This window comes from Oncorhynchus kisutch, linkage group LG18 (assembly GCF_002021735.2).
Source record: "Oncorhynchus kisutch isolate 150728-3 linkage group LG18, Okis_V2, whole genome shotgun sequence".
Taxonomy (NCBI): Eukaryota; Metazoa; Chordata; class Actinopteri; order Salmoniformes; family Salmonidae; genus Oncorhynchus; species Oncorhynchus kisutch.
Genome location: NC_034191.2, coordinates 75,679,485 through 75,696,532, shown reverse-complemented (window position 1 = coordinate 75,696,532; position 17,048 = coordinate 75,679,485). Strand labels below are relative to the sequence as shown.

The 17,048-nt window shown below is 41.9% G+C and overlaps 3 protein-coding genes and 1 long non-coding RNA gene across 5 annotated transcripts; 1 reads left to right on the top strand and 3 right to left on the bottom strand.

Annotated features, from left to right (window-relative positions):
• Positions 1-1,415: 1,415 nt before the first annotated feature.
• Positions 1,416-6,145, top strand: LOC109880270 (importin-4-like). The gene is made up of 10 exons (XM_031796804.1): positions 1,416-1,589; positions 1,696-1,761; positions 2,045-2,146; positions 2,260-2,343; positions 2,543-2,698; positions 2,821-2,874; positions 3,092-3,201; positions 3,393-3,631; positions 3,885-3,998; positions 4,233-6,145. The coding sequence occupies exons 1-10, from the start codon at positions 1,530-1,532 to the stop codon at positions 4,322-4,324; spliced, it is 1,077 nt and encodes a 358-aa protein (XP_031652664.1). The 5' UTR covers positions 1,416-1,529; the 3' UTR covers positions 4,325-6,145.
• Positions 6,146-7,264: 1,119 nt separating this feature from the next.
• Positions 7,265-8,101, bottom strand: LOC116354823 (uncharacterized). Its single transcript, XR_004204054.1, has 2 exons — positions 7,689-8,101; positions 7,265-7,494 (listed from the first exon to the last, which is right to left on the bottom strand). It is a non-coding gene; the product is annotated as an uncharacterized LOC116354823 (long non-coding RNA).
• Positions 8,102-8,335: 234 nt separating this feature from the next.
• LOC116354716 (flap endonuclease 1-like) lies at positions 8,336-9,315 on the bottom strand. The gene is made up of 3 exons (XM_031795308.1): positions 8,906-9,315; positions 8,643-8,709; positions 8,336-8,497 (listed from the first exon to the last, which is right to left on the bottom strand). The coding sequence occupies exons 1-3, from the start codon at positions 8,965-8,967 to the stop codon at positions 8,336-8,338; spliced, it is 291 nt and encodes a 96-aa protein (XP_031651168.1). The 5' UTR covers positions 8,968-9,315.
• Positions 9,316-14,042: 4,727 nt separating this feature from the next.
• On the bottom strand, positions 14,043-16,934 carry LOC109909747 (homeobox protein Hox-A3). 2 transcript variants are annotated; one of them, XR_004204053.1, is made up of 5 exons: positions 16,389-16,934; positions 15,475-15,824; positions 15,234-15,350; positions 14,616-14,963; positions 14,043-14,186 (listed from the first exon to the last, which is right to left on the bottom strand). XR_004204053.1 is itself a non-coding variant. In XM_031796803.1 (4 exons), the coding sequence occupies exons 1-4, from the start codon at positions 16,720-16,722 to the stop codon at positions 14,766-14,768; spliced, it is 999 nt and encodes a 332-aa protein (XP_031652663.1). In that variant the 5' UTR covers positions 16,723-16,934; the 3' UTR covers positions 14,043-14,765. The 2 variants fall into 2 exon arrangements, 1 of the variants encoding a protein (XP_031652663.1); XM_031796803.1 differs by having other exon boundaries at positions 14,043-14,963.
• Positions 16,935-17,048: the final 114 nt, after the last annotated feature.

Sequence of the window (17,048 nt, the reverse complement as noted above, 5' to 3'; positions counted from 1 at the left end):
AAACACTAAGATTTTGGAAGAGCCAAGATGTCTGGGGAACTAGAGCAGATTCTCTTACAGCTCACGCAGCCTGACAATGCGATTATTCAGCAGGTAAAGACTCTCCTGATTTAGCCTGTGAAATTGGGATTGACACTTACCCTGGCATGCTTTGATAACAAGCACCAACGGGCTATCAAACTGTTAACGTTTAGTTATCAAAATGGACAACTATTAGCAAGCCAAATTATGTCACGAACGAGTGTGGCTAAAACAGTTATTTTCCTACATGGTCTGTCTCACTTTATAAACTTGACAGTTCACGAATGTTTTAGCTGCCTGGCTAGTTTACTTTATTTCAGTCAGTATTCGCCATATCCAACATTTTTTTCCTCCTACAGGCCACCGCCCAGCTGAAGCTGGCTTTTAAAGACCCAGCCATCATCCCAGCGTTGTGTGCTGTCATGACTGGGTCCCAGAACACGCAGGTATGTAGGTGACACATGAGTTACACTAACACCTATCATCTGTGTGAAGATACCAGATGTTGAACCCAGGGCCTTGCATGAGTTATCTTTGTGCTGCTTATCGCTGACTCTCACCAGTGAATTAATCGTTGCTCCCCCCTCTCATCAGATCTGCCAGTCAGCTGCAGTAATGTTGCGGATGAGAGTGAAGAAGCATTGGAAGAAGATTAGCCCTGATCACAGAGAGAGGTTGGCTGCCCTTTGTTGTCCAATTCCCCCCCCCCCATCAGTAATTTTCAAGTCCTCTGTATTTGGACTGTTGAATGAATTCCCACTGAGCATTATTTTTTAAACATTTCTATTGTATTTGAGATGTTTTTTTTGCTTCATAGTTTGAAAGCAGTGGTCCTGAAAGCCTTCCAGCAGGAGACAGAGTAAGCATATTTTATCCTTTACATAAAAACACACAGTCACACATTTTATTTTGAGGTGGAAAACGCGATTTATTAGAATATCAGTGGATTATCAAACAGATAGCTATAACCTATATCGGACCATAACCACTAACTCATCCATACACACCGATGAAACTTGTTACATCTGAACTTGACAATAACCCCTGTCTCTGTTTCCAGACACACAGTACGCCACTCCCTCTCGCAGCTCAGCGCAGTGATGGTCAAACACGAGACGCCAGACCGCTGGCCTGCTCTATTCACACTCCTCAACCAGTCCACCAAGAGCAACAACCCAATGGACAGACAGGTATCAGCTTCTTTAGATAGAACTAAAAAACTGCAACATCTTTGTTGTAATTCACGGGATATAAAAGGATGGCTTCAGTTGGCTTGTCCTGACAACGTGAACATCGAGAGGTTGGGCTTTACGTGGATTTGACCGGCGCTCTTGATGGTTGCTCACTGATTGGTCAGAATATGCATTGATCAAAATGTCTCCCTCAGGTGGGTCTACTCTTGCTCAGCAAAGTGGTGGAGTCCAATCCGGAGCCCTTCAAGCCCCACTATCGCCAACTGCTGCAGCTGTTTGGCACCGTGCTGCGAGACCTGGACAACCCCCACAGCCATGTACTACAGCATCCTCACCCTCACCGCTATGACTGCCTACACTGGCACAGAAGAGATGGTGAGGCCACAATCTTATCTATTTGATGTCCTTTTGGAGTGAACAGAGGTTTTAGTCTACCAGTTTCCTTCGTTGCTGTGTTGAAATGAAATGTCTTGTCTTTCAGAACCTAATGCGCTCCCTCATCCCAACACTGATCATTGCTCTCAGACACCTCATCAAGGCAGACCAGGTAGGGAATAGTTCAATATGTCAGCCCCCACTAGCACCACTGGTGACTGCACCAGTCTTCAGGGATGACTGTTGAAAAACACTATTGTCCCTTGATTGGAGTTATTCTATGTGTTGATCAGGCCAGTGAGCCCATGGAGGTGTTATTAGACTGTTTCTATGTGTTGACCAGAATCAGGCCAGTGAGGCCATGGAGGTGTTATTAGACTGTGTCTATGTGTTGACCAGGATCAGGCCAGTGAGGCCATGGAGGTGTTATTAGACTGTTTCTATGTGTTGACCAGGATCAGGCCAGTGAGGCCATGGAGGTGTTCGATGAGCTGATGGAGAGTGAGGTGTCCATCATGGTCCCACACATCACTGAAATTGTCCACTTCTGCTTGGAGGTGAGAACAAGGAGCTTATAAAAATATTTCTAATGACTTTTTGCTTACATGCCATTGTAGGAAAAGTGATGGTTTGTCTTATTGACAATGACATGTGTGTATGTGTGTCTCAGGTCAGTGCAGACACTACACTGACTGACTCCCTGCGTGTGAAGGCTCTGTCCTGCATTGCTTTTCTCATTCGTCTCAAGAGCAAGGTAAAGTCACCAGTTATAAAATGGATGCCCTGGCCTAGATTCACCCTCCAGTGAGCCCTCTTGTCCTTAAACTGAGGTATATGTCAAAAGTCTCTCTAAACCACTAAACCATAGAGATGAGCCTTTCTCCTTTTGTCAGTTAAAAAATGTGTAGCTTGTCAAGTGATGTATGCTGGGTTGTTCTCTCTCTCCGCTTCAGACAGTGTTAAAGCAGAAGCTGCTCAATCCCATCCTGCAGACGGTGTTCCCCGTGCTTAGTGCAGCGCCACCACCTGGGGAGGAGGACCCTGAGGACGAGGAGAACAGCAATGAGGACGACACTGACAACGAGAGTCCCAAACACTTTGCTGCTCAGGTAAACTTCCCTTCTCTGTTGTTGGACTGTATATATCATGCACAGAAAATATATCATGCACAGAAAACAGGTGATGTTTTTTCAGAGAGCGTGTTTGAAATAGAATGTATTTTTGTTTGCAGGTTATTGACACCATGGCTCTTCGCATGCCCCCTGAGAAACTATTCCACCAACTGGTTAGTGAACACACTCACTCGCTTCATACATCATTTGCCTGCCAATCAGTCATTTCAATTCATATTATTATCATCTCTGTGACATAGCGGTAGGATTGTAGCAGCAGTATTTTTTAAACTAATTTGCGGTCTTGTACTGAGGTACACCAATTTCCATGCATAGAAGTACATATGGTTTTAGTAAGTATGTATGTCTGACCCATGGTGTGTCCATCAGATGCCGCTGACTCAAGCATGTCTGGCCAGTGATAACCCCTATGAGAGGAAAGCTGGCCTGATGTGTCTGGCAGTGCTGGCCGAGGGCTGTGCCGACCACATACGGACCAAGTGAGTCCCCTGTGCAATGCTGTTTCTGATGTCTATTCAGTGGCTCCGTGTCCAAAAAAATAAGTTTTTTTAAAGGTTTACATTTGGCAATGTGTGTAATGTAGATATAAACCACAGTCATGGTTTTTATTTTTCCTCTTATTCAAATGGAGAGATTGTATTTTTCCTGCTAATCCCACTCTGTCTGTCAGGATGCTGTCGTCCATGTTGCAGACGGTGTGCCAGAGTCTGTCAGACAGTAACCAAGTGGTCCGCAGCGCCGGCCTCTTTGCCCTGGGACAGTTTTCTGAGCACCTGCAGCCTGAGGTCAGTAAGTATTGTGCTGAGCTGATGCCACTGTTGCTGGGCTACATGTCTGCTCTGAACCAGGCCAAGATCGGACACGTCACCAAGGCCTTCTACGCCCTGGAGAACTTCCTGGAAAACCTGGGTGAGGATCCTCCCATTCACCTTATCCTGATCCATAACCATCTGTCTTGCTATTATTTGATTCTGTTCTGTTCTATACTCAGATAATAAAATGCTAAACTGTAGCTAGGTAAACAAATATTCAGTCAATGACTCTCTTGTTTTTTAGTCTCGTCCCCAGACTACTTTCAATGTACAAATAAGATGAGGTTGAATTTGTCATCATCTCTGTTCTGTGCTGATATTTTCACTAACAGTGTTCCATCCCCTATCAGGTTCAGAGATTGAGCCCTACCTGCCCACCCTGATGGAGACCATGTTGTCTGCCCTCAGCAACGCAGAGAACCTGAAGCTCAAAGAGCTGGCTGTCAGTGCTATAGGAGCTATAGGTAACACCCAGCAAAAGGCCTTTCAATAGAGCATGTTACATCTCAATAATGTAGCGCTGGTGTCTTCCTTCATCCACACTGGTCTGAAAGCTAAAAGGTAGTCCCAGTTGTTTTAAAAACTGTTTTCAGATCAGTGCAGATGGAGAGGACAGAAGTTGAGGAAGCCACTTGAGACTGTTGAGATGCAAGTGGTGCGTACGTAGCTAACTGTATTAACTCTTCTCTTCCTTTCAGCCAATGCAGCCAAAGAGAAGCTAGTTCCTTACTTCCTGCCTGTCATTGAGAGTCTGAATGCAACTCGGGGGTTTATGGCAACTCTGAACTAATTGGAATATTGCAGCACCTGCTGCCCTCTTAATACCGCACAAGTTGTCGAGGTCCAACCTAAAACCAAGTATTGGGTCAGTGTTTGCTCTGATAAGACATGCTTTATTTGTACAACCAGGCCTTGTTTCCCCTTTGCAAGAGTGACAGATCAGGCAACAAAATTACATTACCAAAAATCCTGGTCGAAGCATTCCATGTGGTTCAGTGTAGAGCTATTAACAGTTGCCAGGTTCTCCAAACATGTCTGCCTATAGAAAAAAATGGCTGAAAGCCATGGTGTATAGCACCTTAAACCACAGGTACATGTTTACTGTTTCTAATTACTTGTTTCTAACCAGTTTATAATAGCAGTAAGGCAACTCGGGGGTTTGTGGTATATACCACGGCTAAAGGCTGTATCCAGGCACTCCATGTTACATAATGCATAAGAACAGCCCTTAGCCATGGTATATTGGCCATATACCACACCCCGCCGGACCATATTTCTTAATGTAGTACAGTAAATAACTTTTTATAGGTATCATAGGACAATTCAGGCAACTTGGAGACAGATGTCTACAATGGCCGGACATGTAAATGCAGTGTATAGTCAGCACCTGGTAGCAATGCTTTCACATACTGGACCAAACTGGCCCAAGAATTACCATTCAAATGCTTGAATGCTTTAGCCTACCTCCGTGGCTGCATTGCAATTGTAATGGTTCAGTTAGAGGTGAGAATATGTGATCATGTTGAGACTATGGGACTATTGACATAGCTACTGATCTCTAACTGGGCAGGGGGGGTCATAGGTGTGGAGTGTGTGTTTGGCAGGTTCGATAATCGATTTCTTTAGTGTCCGTGTCTCTTTTGTGACCTTTATTAAAAGGTGCGAATTGTCACCTCATACTACTCTGCATGTCAATTGAGACATGCTCAACTACAACAACGTTTTTACAACTTGAAAACGTGTAGAATTAGACACGCACTCATGCAAGAATATTCTACGGTAGTTTGTTCACAAACAATATTGATCATTTTCGCCCCAAAACAGGCGCTCTACACTTGTAAAGCTGATGTTGATGTGTATTTCAATGTGGTATGGAACACCGTTTGGGTCTTTGCGTGTCAAAAAAGGTACACGTCAAATAACACTATTTGACACGTTAAATAATCTCATAATTTGACAAATAACAGTTTAATTGTAGAATGTTGTGTTGGACTGCAACTTCTGGGGTAGCTAGCTAGCGTTAGCTTGGTACCTAGCTAACACCAATACAACCAGCCTGAAAACAATGACCAGTAGAAACTGCAGTTATTTTCATTATTCTTAGCAATGATTTAGGAATCCTTGTAAGTATTAGCAAGTAACCGCACCTAAAGGACATCAATAAGAAGACTTGCTTGTGCCAAGAAACACACGTAATGGACATGAGACTGGTGGAAATCTGTCCTTTGGTCTGGAGTAAAAATGTAAGATTTTTGGTTCCAAATGCCATGTCTTAGTGAGACGCAGAGTAGGTGAACAAAAGATCTCTCCATGTTTGGTTCCAACTGTGAAGCATGAGGATGAGTTGTGATGGTGCTTTGCTGGTGACACCGACAATGATTTAGAATGCAAGGCGCACTTAACCAGCATGGCTACCACAGAATTCTGCAGCGATACACCATCCCATCATGTTTTCCTACAGGACAATGACCCAACACACCTCCAGGCTGTGTCAGGGCTATTTGACCAAGAAGGAGGGTAATAGAGTGCTGAATTACAGAGTACTTTGTTGAAGCACCTTTAGCAGTGATTACAGCTCCAATCTTCTTGAGTATGACACTACAAGCTTGATACACCTGTATTTGGGGAGTTTCTCCCATTATTCTCTGCAGACCCTTTCAAGCTCTGTCAGGTTGGATGGGGAGCATCACTACACAGCTATTTTCAGGTCTCTCCATAGATGTTAGATCAGGTTCAAGTCCGGGCTCTGGCTGGGCCACTCAAGGACCTTCAGAGACTTGTCCAACAGCCACTCCTGCCTTGTCTTGGATGTGTGCTTAGGGTCGTTCTGTTGGAAAGTGAACCTTTGCCCCAGTCTGAGGTCCTGACCAGGTTTGAGTGAAGGATTTATTTTACTTTGTTCTGTTCATCTTTCCCTCGATCCAGACCAGTCTCCCTGCCCATGAAAGACATCCAATGGAGGCCAATGTGTTCATGGGGAACTTCAAGGCTGCAGACATGTTTGGGTAACCTTCCCCAGATCTGTGCCTCGACACTATCCTCTCTCAGGGCTCTACGGACAATTCCTTCAACCTCACGGCTTGGTGTTGGCTTTGACATGCACAGTCAACTGTGGGACCTTATATAGACAGGTGTGTGCCTTTCCAAATCATGTCCAATCAATTGAATTTACCACAGGTGGACTCCAATCAAGTTGTAGTAACATCTCAAGGATGATCAATGGATGCAGGATGCACCTCAATTTCGAGTCTCATAGCAAACAGTCTGAATACTTATGTAAATAAGTTGTTTATAAATATGCAAACATTTCTAAAAACCTGGTTTTCGCTTTGTCATTATGGGGTAGTGTGTGTAGATTGGGGGGGGGGGGGGGGAGTATTTAATCCATTTTAGAATAAGGCTGTAATGTAACAAAATGTGGAAAAAGTCAAGGGATCTGAATACTTTCTGAATGCACTGTGTGTGTGTGTATATATATATATATATATATATATATAGAGAGAGAGAGAGAGGGAAAAAAAGGACAGTATTAATTTAACATAATGCTTTTAAAGTCTACACAAGAACGGAAATGTGCTATAAAAACATTTCCCCTTTCTAATGACTCTATACTCTAGCACATTTTGTTTGTCATATTGATAATGCAACAAAGCTTCAGCAAGAGGCATCTCCCTCTCCCCTAGCTCTGACTTGAATGGGAATGCACGTTACATTTAATTTGATATAAAAAAAAAAAACTTTATTCAAAAGAATAAACATTCATAAAACTTGCCTAGTTCAACATGAAAAACAGACTTGATCAGACGCACTATAATTGTAGCTAAGTAATTGTAGCTAAGTGATTCATACACTCCTGCACTAACTTCTGCTATACTTGCTTCACTTCCTGTTTGTAGTCTATTTGCCTGGGGTTGCACCGGTCTTCTGCTTCTTCTTGTTGGATCCCTTTGTCTCAGGTTCCTAAACAAGGAGGAAGTAGAGGATTATTTTAACATGGATACAGTATGGTCAAGAGACTTCATGTTGTTGTTTCTCTCTCAAGACAATCTGTAATAGAACAAACTGTCAACCATTTAGATTGTTCAGGTTTCTAGCTCCACTTCTCTCCCTCTGTGTGCCATGCTGTCAAGTATGTGATGTAGTGACCTAAGCACCTTGCGTTTTGATGACAGAGACCCGGTGATGGTGAAGAAGGTGTCCAGTCGTCCCTGTGTGCTGCCCTGTCGGCTCTTCAGAATCTTCTTACAGCCGTTCTTGATGCGGTCCTCACTGAAAACACATCACACACACACCTGAAAGGATGAGTCACAAACTTCATCACTCACACATGCATGCATAGATTCACATTGTGATATTGTTGTATTGAACATGTTGTGGATGTGTGGTGGTGTAGAGATGTTATATGATGTACTGTTTAATCTTTAGTTCATTCAGTACAAACGTAGTTCACTGTTTTATCTTTGGTTTTTACATATAATGTGGGTGCTTTGGTGTGTTTGGACCCCAGGAAGAGTAGCTTAAGGGGATCCATAATAAATAGAAATACCAACCACGGCATAACTTGTGGATGTGGTGTGAAATTGGTGTGGCAGGTAGCCTAGCAGTTAAGAGCGTTGGGGCAGGGTGCTTCTGCAAGGGGCCAAGGAGACAGACACTCAGACTGACTTCTGGGACAGTGAGAACTGCTGCATCCTTGTTTTGAACTTAAACTAAAGACTGTTAGTAATGTGGGAGTGTCCTGAATGTCTGCGCTGAAGAGGAGCAATGGAGACAATGGAGAATGTAATACAGTGAACACTACTTAGCTACGGACAGTCAGTAGAGCAGTACTCACAGACGGGTCGATGTTCTCCAGAATCTCCTCGATGGAGCCGTGTTTGATCAAGTCAATGGCTCTCTTGGGCCCGATTCCCTTGATAGTACCACAGTAGTCACAGCCCAGCAGTACGCACAGGTCTATGAACTGAGACAGAGGCGAGAGAGGGGAAGAGTGAGTGGCGGAGGTAGAGGACTACACAGTTACAAACAAAAAGGTCATGGTCTGATGTCACAACATGACATTATACTGACAGTTCTTGACCACAGAAGACGGGTATGTCTGGAGATACCTGCTCATGGGTCAGATTAATGTCCTGCAGAAGGCTACTGAACAGGAACTCCTGGATAGGAAGCTTTCTAGGATAGAGGAACATAAATGTTATAAAACTAAAAAATATATGAATATCTAACACACATCAAATACAATAACATACACCGCTTTTTCTACTGGTAAAATAGGACCACAAACTGTATGGCTGTGATGCTGCAAATACTGTATAATGGGATGAAAAGATAGGTAATGATTAAGGTAGTATAGGAAGTGCAGTAGTACTTGGCTTCGCTGGCAGTGAGTTGCCTTAGTAGGACCCCTGTTCCAAAAGTCAGACCGTCCATATTCTCTGTTGCAGTGGCAAACACCTTCCCAGCCTTAACCAGAGCAGCGCAGCTCGCCTCAGCCTCACACGGAGCTTAGATGGGAGATTGTATCTTCACTATCAAAACAGAACAAATGATCTAGCCAAAACAGAAATACTATCAGATGGGCACATTTATGCCGACATATGTACGCAAGCCAGGTAGCCTATAGGCCTACTTCTAAGCGTAATCAGGTGCATGTCCTTACTCAACATTGACAGGAACGCTCCAAACAAAAGACAATGACTAAATTGAATTGACAAAACTCTTAAAGGGAATGACATAAACCTTTCATTGTTTCTCACAAGTGTTGCATAGGTTGTCCACTCTGACAACGAGAATGGTAAAAGGAGTAATAATATATTGAATGCATTAAACAGAAATGACCGTAACCAAACAAACATTGTAGATTAAAAATTATAGGAAGTAACGGTAAATGTAACTGGTGATAACCATATCTACACGTACATACTACCTCAATCAGCCTGACTAACCCCACTGCCAGCGAAGTCTGTATGTAGCCTCGCTACTGTATATAGCCTGTCTTTTTACTGTTTTATTTCTTTACCTACCTATTGTTCACCTAATACTTTTTTTGCACTATTGGTTAGAGCCTGTAAGTAAGCATTTCACTGTTGTATTCGGCGCACGTGAAACTTTGATTTGATATATGTAATGGGGAATAGACAAACTAGCAATCAAACACTAACAATCAAATGCAAACAATTCACACAATGCAGTTATGAAACAATGAATGTGCACAAATTGGCGGGAGAGAGCACATTCTGGAGACAGAAGTACATTGTGCATCTGGATGCCGCATGGTCAATCTGACGTCTGCACCTTTACGGTGATACCGCCTCTGCAAAAGTCAGAGCATTGCTGTTGTGAAGGAAGTTGTCAAGGAAGTGAGTTTGTGTTTAATCAGGATGTACCGCCCTCACCTACCGTCAACCAATCATGTCAATGCGGAGCTATACAGAGCCCTCCGCATTGTTACAACATTTGGGAGGAGCATGGCATTGCAGCACAGAGTTTGATTTGGCACACAATTCCAAATATATTTTTTTGTTTACTCAAATGGATTCCAATGGACATTGGCTAGTAGCGGTCATCAACCACATGGACAGATTATTTGTGTTGTGTAATGTATATGGATACTGTTCTAGTCCTCCAAATAACTTACTTCTAGAGGAAATTGAAGAAACTCTTAAAAGTATTTTGAGAAAATGTCCGTCCAGTCAGATTGTAGCTAGTTGAGATTTTAATATGGTTTATTCTAATGAGACTGATAGATTGCCTCATAGGCCTAACATTGGTGTGAACACGTTCGTGAATTTCTGTCAAAACCCGGACTTAATTGACAAATGGAGAGTTAAAAACCCCGGAGAGAGACGATACACATGAAGTAATAGAGATTGTTCTCTACAATCAAGAATTGATTTGTGGGTGATAACCTCTAGTCTTGAGCTCAACACTGTAGAGGTAAAAATATTGCCTGCAGTCCTGACGGATCATAGAGTCATATGGTTGACTGTAAGAATGTGCAGCAATGATGGTAAGGAATACTCGGGTGGTTATTGGAAATTAAATAACTCATTGTTATTGCATGATGATTTAAAAAATGGGATTAAGAATCTAATTTCTGTTTACTGGATTTTAGCTACATCTAATGCAGAATTTGGTCAATATTGGGAACTGCTGAAATTTAAAATCCGCTCAGCCTGTATTACTTATGGAAAACGGCTTGCTTTAAGAAGGAGATGTGAGGTAGCTGAACTCTAAGACAAATGCGGATATCACAGAGATTGAGCATCTTGATTTTATTGAAAAAGCTAAATTGGATGATTTACAGAATCAACTAGATACATTGTATGAGGAAAAGGCTAGAGGAGCATTCATAAGATCCAGAAAACAATGGCTTGCAAAAGGCGAAAAGAACAGTAGATACTTTTTTAATTTGGAAAAGAGGAGAGGGGAACTCAACACACTTCGGAAATGTAAGATTAATGGGGTTACCACTGAGGATAGAGAGTTGTTATCAGACTTTACCACTAAATTGTATGAGAATCTTTAATCCTTAGATAACAATTTGGGTGACTCTAAGGATCTCCTTGATTCTATAGAGAAAGTTAATTCGGTTAATGAAGAATTCAATCGGTCTTGTTGTCAAGATTTATCCATTATGGACATCCAGTACGGGATTGCTCAGTTAAAAAAATAACACATCTCCAGGTTGTGATGGATTAACCTCTGAACCTTCTCTGAAGAAAGAGCACAATTTTTACTTGAAACCTTTAAGGAGGCTTTAAAGAAGGGAGAACTACCTGCCTCTTTGAAGCAAGCGGTTATTACTCTTATACCTAAACCACACAAGGATCTCTTAAATCATGATAATTGATAACCTCACTTTTTTGAAAAATGTGTCACAAACGAGATTAGCATTGGATATCGTGAAGCAGTTCTCCAAAATCTCAGGTTTGGTATTAAATCTTTCCAAATGTGAGATGTTTGTTTTGAAAGGAGCTTTCAATTCAGCAGAATGTAACATCTCTGAAAAAGATACTGTAACCTACCTCGCTGTAAAGATCACCAAAAATCTGAAGCCTGTGAATGATCTTAATTTGAACCTTGTAACTGAATCTGTCAAAAAAATCTCATGGTTAGGGAGGGATTTAAGTCTTCAAGGAAGGGTGCTTTTATCCAAAGCTGAGGGGCTATCTCGTGCATCCTATCTTTTTTTAATCTATTGACATTCCCAAATCCACTTGCTGTTTCTTAGATAGGCTATTGTACATGTTCATATGGAAAAACAAGCCACATAAGATTAAAAAAAAGAGATGTTTATCACCAACAGGGTTTGTGGTGGCGTTCTAAATGTCTTAGACTTCACTCTATTCAATCAGATATCAAAAATCAATTGGGTTAAAAGGTACATAAAAAATCCTCATAGTTTCTGGAAATTATACCTCTTTTTGTTTTTCAGAAGTTCGAAAAGCTTCATTTTTTTACTACAATGTCCATATATTGTTGGTAAACTTCCTGTGAAACTGGCAGCTTTTCACAAGCAGGCTTTAATGTGCTCGGCTTTGTTCTATAAACACAACTTTTCACCTCATACATGTTTTATATGGAACAATGGGTCGTTATTACATAGAAAAAAATATGTTATTTTACCATAAATGGTTCTCGAAAAACATTATCATTGTCCAGACAATTTGTTAATATTAGTGGGAACCTATTTACGTGGAGATAATTTATGGAAAGATACAACTTTGAGGTTTTAAGCGAGGAATATGACACTGTTATTAAAGCTATACCTAGTGGGATAAAAACGTTTCTTCAGAATATTGTATATTTTGGAATATCTCCGATTGTAGGTGATATCCAGGTAAATGGCATTGGTCTACTAGATACGAAATTCAACAATTGTTTATTAAGGGATATTTTCTACAGGAAATCTATTCCCTCTGGGATATTTCGTTGGCCTTCATCGTTTGATGTAAACTGGAGCCGTGCTTGGCTCACTCCACACACATTTATGGTGACCAATAAAGTAAAGGAGATGTCCTTTAAGATTATCCATAGATTCTATCCGTGTAGTACCTTGATTTCTAAATATATACCTGATGTTACCAGTGAATGCAGTTTTTTTAAACTAGAAACGGAATCTATTGAACACTTATTCTGTCATTGTTTATATAGTGAAGTGTTCTGGACTGATGTAAAACTATATCTTGGCCTCAAATTGCATACAACCATTGAAATGTCTAAGTTTGACATATTATTCTACTACACTGATTCCACAATTGAACGTGAGTATGTCATAAATCTCTTTATTTTAAGAGGAACATCTGTCTTACACAAATCAAAATTTGTGTAAGACAGATGTTCCCCTTTTCCCATTTTTTTTAGATCTGATGTGGAATGCTATTTAGAGTCATTAAAACGTATACAAAACAAAATGTAAAAAAAATGTATTCGCTACATGTCTGTATTTGAATTGATATGTGGATTCGTTTTTTTTTCAATTTCTTTGTGGAATCACTCTGGCTGTTATGTTTTGTATGTTACTGTTAATAAAAAAAAAAAATTTTTTTAAAGGATCAAATTTAAAATAATTGTAAAAAAAAAACACAGGACGGTTCTTATTATAGCTCAGTACACATTACAACAGTGAATATGCACACTCAAAATATGATATATTATTTAAATGGACAAATATGAGGGGTTAATGAATAATCATTTGAAGATAGATTAACGAGGTGGCAAGGACAAGTTTTGAAACTCTGTATTGGAGGTGTGTTTTTTGCTTCTTCACCCCGCCCACTCCGAAAAAGTCAGCCGTCGTTATTTGTATTTTTTAAGGTGAGGTGTCGGTCTCCTTCGATTCATGTGTCTTTAAAAGTACGAGACATATCTGGATTCCTATATAATGGATGTAGCACAATCGAACCTAAATTATAATTTTTTATCAATATTTAGATGAATCCCCGCAGGACATTGGTGAGGAGATCTGACATGTGTCAGGAACATCCGAGTAGAGGAACACACCCAATGCGTGTCCTGTCTTTTGAGGTAGTTAATCTGATTGGTGGAAGCAAAGTGAAAAGGGTGTTTGCTTAGCCAATCACATACAGGCCAATTATCGCCTCCAGGAAGTGGGGAAAGATGCATTTGGAAATGACTAACAGGGCTGTGTACAGACCTCCTGTGGGGGGAAAATAAATATAGATGTCAGACAGACTGCCACAAAGGCTGAAAGGGGATGCAAGGAATTATGTTAATGGCTCTAGAAGGGGATGAAAGTGTATGACGTGAATGTGTCAGTGTGACGCAGGCTTGCGGTTTGGCAGAAGGATCAGTTCTAGCATGATGTAATGTCAGTGATGGACCAATATTGTGTACCATAGTTGCCATCGACTGAGTTGGTTCCAATGTAAATAGAATCTTTTCAATAAAGACATCTATTACAATGAGATAGATATAGCGAGTAAGACGAGATATATACACACACACACAAACCAAGTATTGAGTCAGTGTTTGCTCTGATAAGACATGCTTTATTTGTACAACCAGGCCTTGTTTCCCCTTTGCAAGAGTGACAGATCAGGCAACAAGATGACATTACCAACAATCCTGGTCGAAGCGTTCCGTGTAGAGCTTTTAACAGTTGGCGGGTTCTCCAAAAAACTGCCCTGTGTAAAGACAAAGAAAAGTAAATCCCACCAACATGGCCACATCATTTCATTACAGGTGGACGGTAAAACCAAAAGGGTTTATGATCCAAATAGAAGGGAAAAAAAGCATAAGGCATAACTAAAAGAGGTAAAAATTCTAAAAAGTTAAAAAGAGAAAGGTCACACGTTCAGATGTGTAGCATCTGTAGTTAAGTGATGGCTTTAAAAAAAAACAAAAAAAGCCTGCCACTTCCAACATAGACAGTGAAAAAGTTTGTCAAACATATGAATAAGGGATAAAAGTCCAAACAGACCTGCACATTTTTAAGATGGATTGATATAATTAGCCAACACTGCATTATTTGAGAATAACCTGTGTCTGAATCTCAACCTTAATTATAAGAATCCTTCCAAACAACCACACATTTGGGAAAACAGTCGATTTACCACTGAGACATTCCCCTGTGTATTATTGGCTAGCATTGTGAAACAGGGTCGTATGGAGCTGTTGGTATGAGTAGGGCTCCTGTCGTCGTGATGCTGGAGTCGTGTTTTACACTGTCCCTGTTGTAGCCCCTTGCTGTGCTGTAGAAGCCATTAGTGGGGCATGGCTGGTGGCAGGGGCCAGTTGCCCAGGGGCCTCGCAGTGGCCTGGGAGGGAGAGGAGGATGGCTGAGGGTATCCACCGGTGTAGTAAGGCAGGTTCTGCTGGCGGCTCTCAATGAACATGGCCTCTTGGAACTGTTGAGTGTTGGAGTGATGATCCAGAATCTGTGTTTGGGCCTCTCCCTGAAACTAGAAAGAGATGGTGGTTAATATCACCATACGATCAGCATGAAGCTAGAGCACTGATGTGTGTAGAGATGTTTCATCCTGCCTTTAAAGACACTATGTCCAAGCCTATTGCCCCTGTTACCAACCAACAGGAGGCACAAGCTAGACAACTGCTGGAGCAATAACTGTAGTTTAAGATAAATGTAGTCTTGTACAACATAACCAAACATATCAAATAGGAAAAGAACATGTCTGTTGTGCAGTTTTACACAGCATTATAATTGTGCTCACCTGAGGGCGTGGTGGCATGTTAGGGTAGCCAGGGTTTGGATACCCAGCAGATTCCCAACCGTTGTCTTTCTGGTGCCTTTTCAGTTTCATCCTGCGATTCTGGAACCAAGTTTTTACCTACAAGACATGCATATAATTAGTCAACATCTGAAGTAAATACCAGCTAAATGTATGATTTGACACAATGGTGAAGAGTGGGTTACGCTCATAACAGTAGGCTAACAGTAGGCTATCAACTCACCTGTTTGTAAGTTAGCCCCGTCAGTCCAGCCAGGGCCTTCATCTCAGCAGGGGATAGGTACCTCTGCATGTTAAACCAATGGGTCAGGGCATCCATCTGGCCTGTTGAAAAAGCAGTCCGTGCTTTTTGTTTGGGGGTGTCCTTGTTCGCTTTCTCCGGGAGAGGCAAGGGCAAAGACGGTGGGGCGTTGTCCTCACTCCCCAGAATGTGTACGCTTGTGTTCTCTGGATAGGAGCTGGAGACAAGCTCACTACCATTTGGCCTTCCACTTTCCATCTCCTCTTCCAACTCCCTTTTCACCCAGGTGGCAGGGTTGGTTTGAGGATAGATTTTCTCCGAAGTCCAAGAATCTGCGCGAGAAAATAGGAGAAAGTTATTTACACTTGTCGGTACACAAAGTCTGCATTTTGGCTTGGTTGAATTTGAACAGTTCCACAGGGTGGCGCCATTGTACATGCAGTCTGACTAAAGGTTAAGAGGGGACACTTTTGGCGGTTCACAAGCACAAACATGTAGTTAGCAAGATGGCGTCAGATACTCACACATGGACTTTGTTTGAGAGGGAGATCGCAACTTTCGCCAGAGACCCAGCAAATGCAAGTACAATAACTACCACTATGGCGACCTAACAGTCTGCTTCATAGACAATTCAAAATCAAATGTATATAGCCCTTCTTACATCAGCTGATATCTCAAAGTGCTGTACAGAAACCCAGCCTAAAACCCCAAACAACAAGCAATGCAGGTGTAGAAGCACGAACTACCTAGAGTACTGTAGGCCGTATATACACGGTAAGAGACCTGCTCTTAACCATATTGCACAAAACAACTAAATGTAATGTCAACTAGCTTGGCTAGCTAACGTTATTTACCTGGTGATCTGTGCAACACTGGATCTCTTTGAGTGTAGTTACCTGGCTGCTCGATCTCCTTCGGCGGTTGATCAAACGGAGTCCGGTTGTGGGGAATGAAAAGGCCTCCAATCGGAGTATGGCTCTGAGGGTCGCCGAGATACATTACAGGACCTGGGTGGTGGGAATTGCCATTACTAATGTTGTGTTCGGGATTCCTGGGTGGGGATTCATGCGGCGCTTGCTGGTGGTAGCCGCCGCTGACCCCAGAGTTGTGAACGGCCTCTGCCCAGCCTGAGATGTTGGGATGATTTTGCTCAGGCCCTGTTTGGTACATGATACCATAGGAAAAAGCATGGTAGGATGGATTGTAGCTCACTGACTTCCAATCTGCCATCGCTTCCACAGTTCCTCTTCTTTGCAAGCAAGAAATGTCCAAAAAGACCCCCTAAATTAAGGATGCTGTAGCCAACCTTCCGGAAGTTTGAGCTCTTCTTGGTGTAGCTAGCTAGTATAAACTAACTACCGGACTGCTGGAAAAAACCGAAGTTTATCGCTTTGAAGAATATTTATACTGTCCATCGAATCTGGGGGTCTTGTTTATAGGGCAAGGTGTGGGTCAGGTCTCAGCCAATCATCAAGTCTTCCATTCAGGTATCGGTATTGAGGCCGCGCCCCTTGAAAGGTCTGTTCAGGAGAAATTACATTTTTGTCATTTAATCA

What these genes read in the sequence shown, in the direction of transcription:
- LOC109880270 (XM_031796804.1), top strand. Translation starts at nt 1,530, where the DNA reads ATGTACTACAGCATCCTCACCCTCACCGCTATGACTGCCTACACTGGC. An exon ending in CCAAACACTTTGCTGCTCAG is followed by an intron (nt 2,699 to 2,820) that starts GTAAACTTCCCT and finishes TTTTGTTTGCAG; the next exon opens with GTTATTGACACCATGGCTCT. An exon ending in CAGTGCTATAGGAGCTATAG is followed by an intron (nt 3,999 to 4,232) that starts GTAACACCCAGC and finishes TCTTCCTTTCAG; the next exon opens with CCAATGCAGCCAAAGAGAAG.
- LOC116354716 (XM_031795308.1), bottom strand. Translation starts at nt 8,967, where the DNA reads ATGGACGGTCTGACTTTTGGAACAGGGGTCCTACTAAGGCAACTCACT. An exon ending in CTCACTGCCAGCGAAGCCAA is followed by an intron (nt 8,710 to 8,905) that starts GTACTACTGCAC and finishes CCTCTATCCTAG; the next exon opens with AAAGCTTCCTATCCAGGAGT. An exon ending in TTAATCTGACCCATGAGCAG is followed by an intron (nt 8,498 to 8,642) that starts GTATCTCCAGAC and finishes CCTCTGTCTCAG; the next exon opens with TTCATAGACCTGTGCGTACT.
- LOC109909747 (XM_031796803.1), bottom strand. Translation starts at nt 16,722, where the DNA reads ATGGCAGATTGGAAGTCAGTGAGCTACAATCCATCCTACCATGCTTTT. An exon ending in GAAGGAGATCGAGCAGCCAG is followed by an intron (nt 15,825 to 16,388) that starts GTAACTACACTC and finishes TTTCTCGCGCAG; the next exon opens with ATTCTTGGACTTCGGAGAAA. An exon ending in CGGGGCTAACTTACAAACAG is followed by an intron (nt 15,351 to 15,474) that starts GTGAGTTGATAG and finishes CATGTCTTGTAG; the next exon opens with GTAAAAACTTGGTTCCAGAA.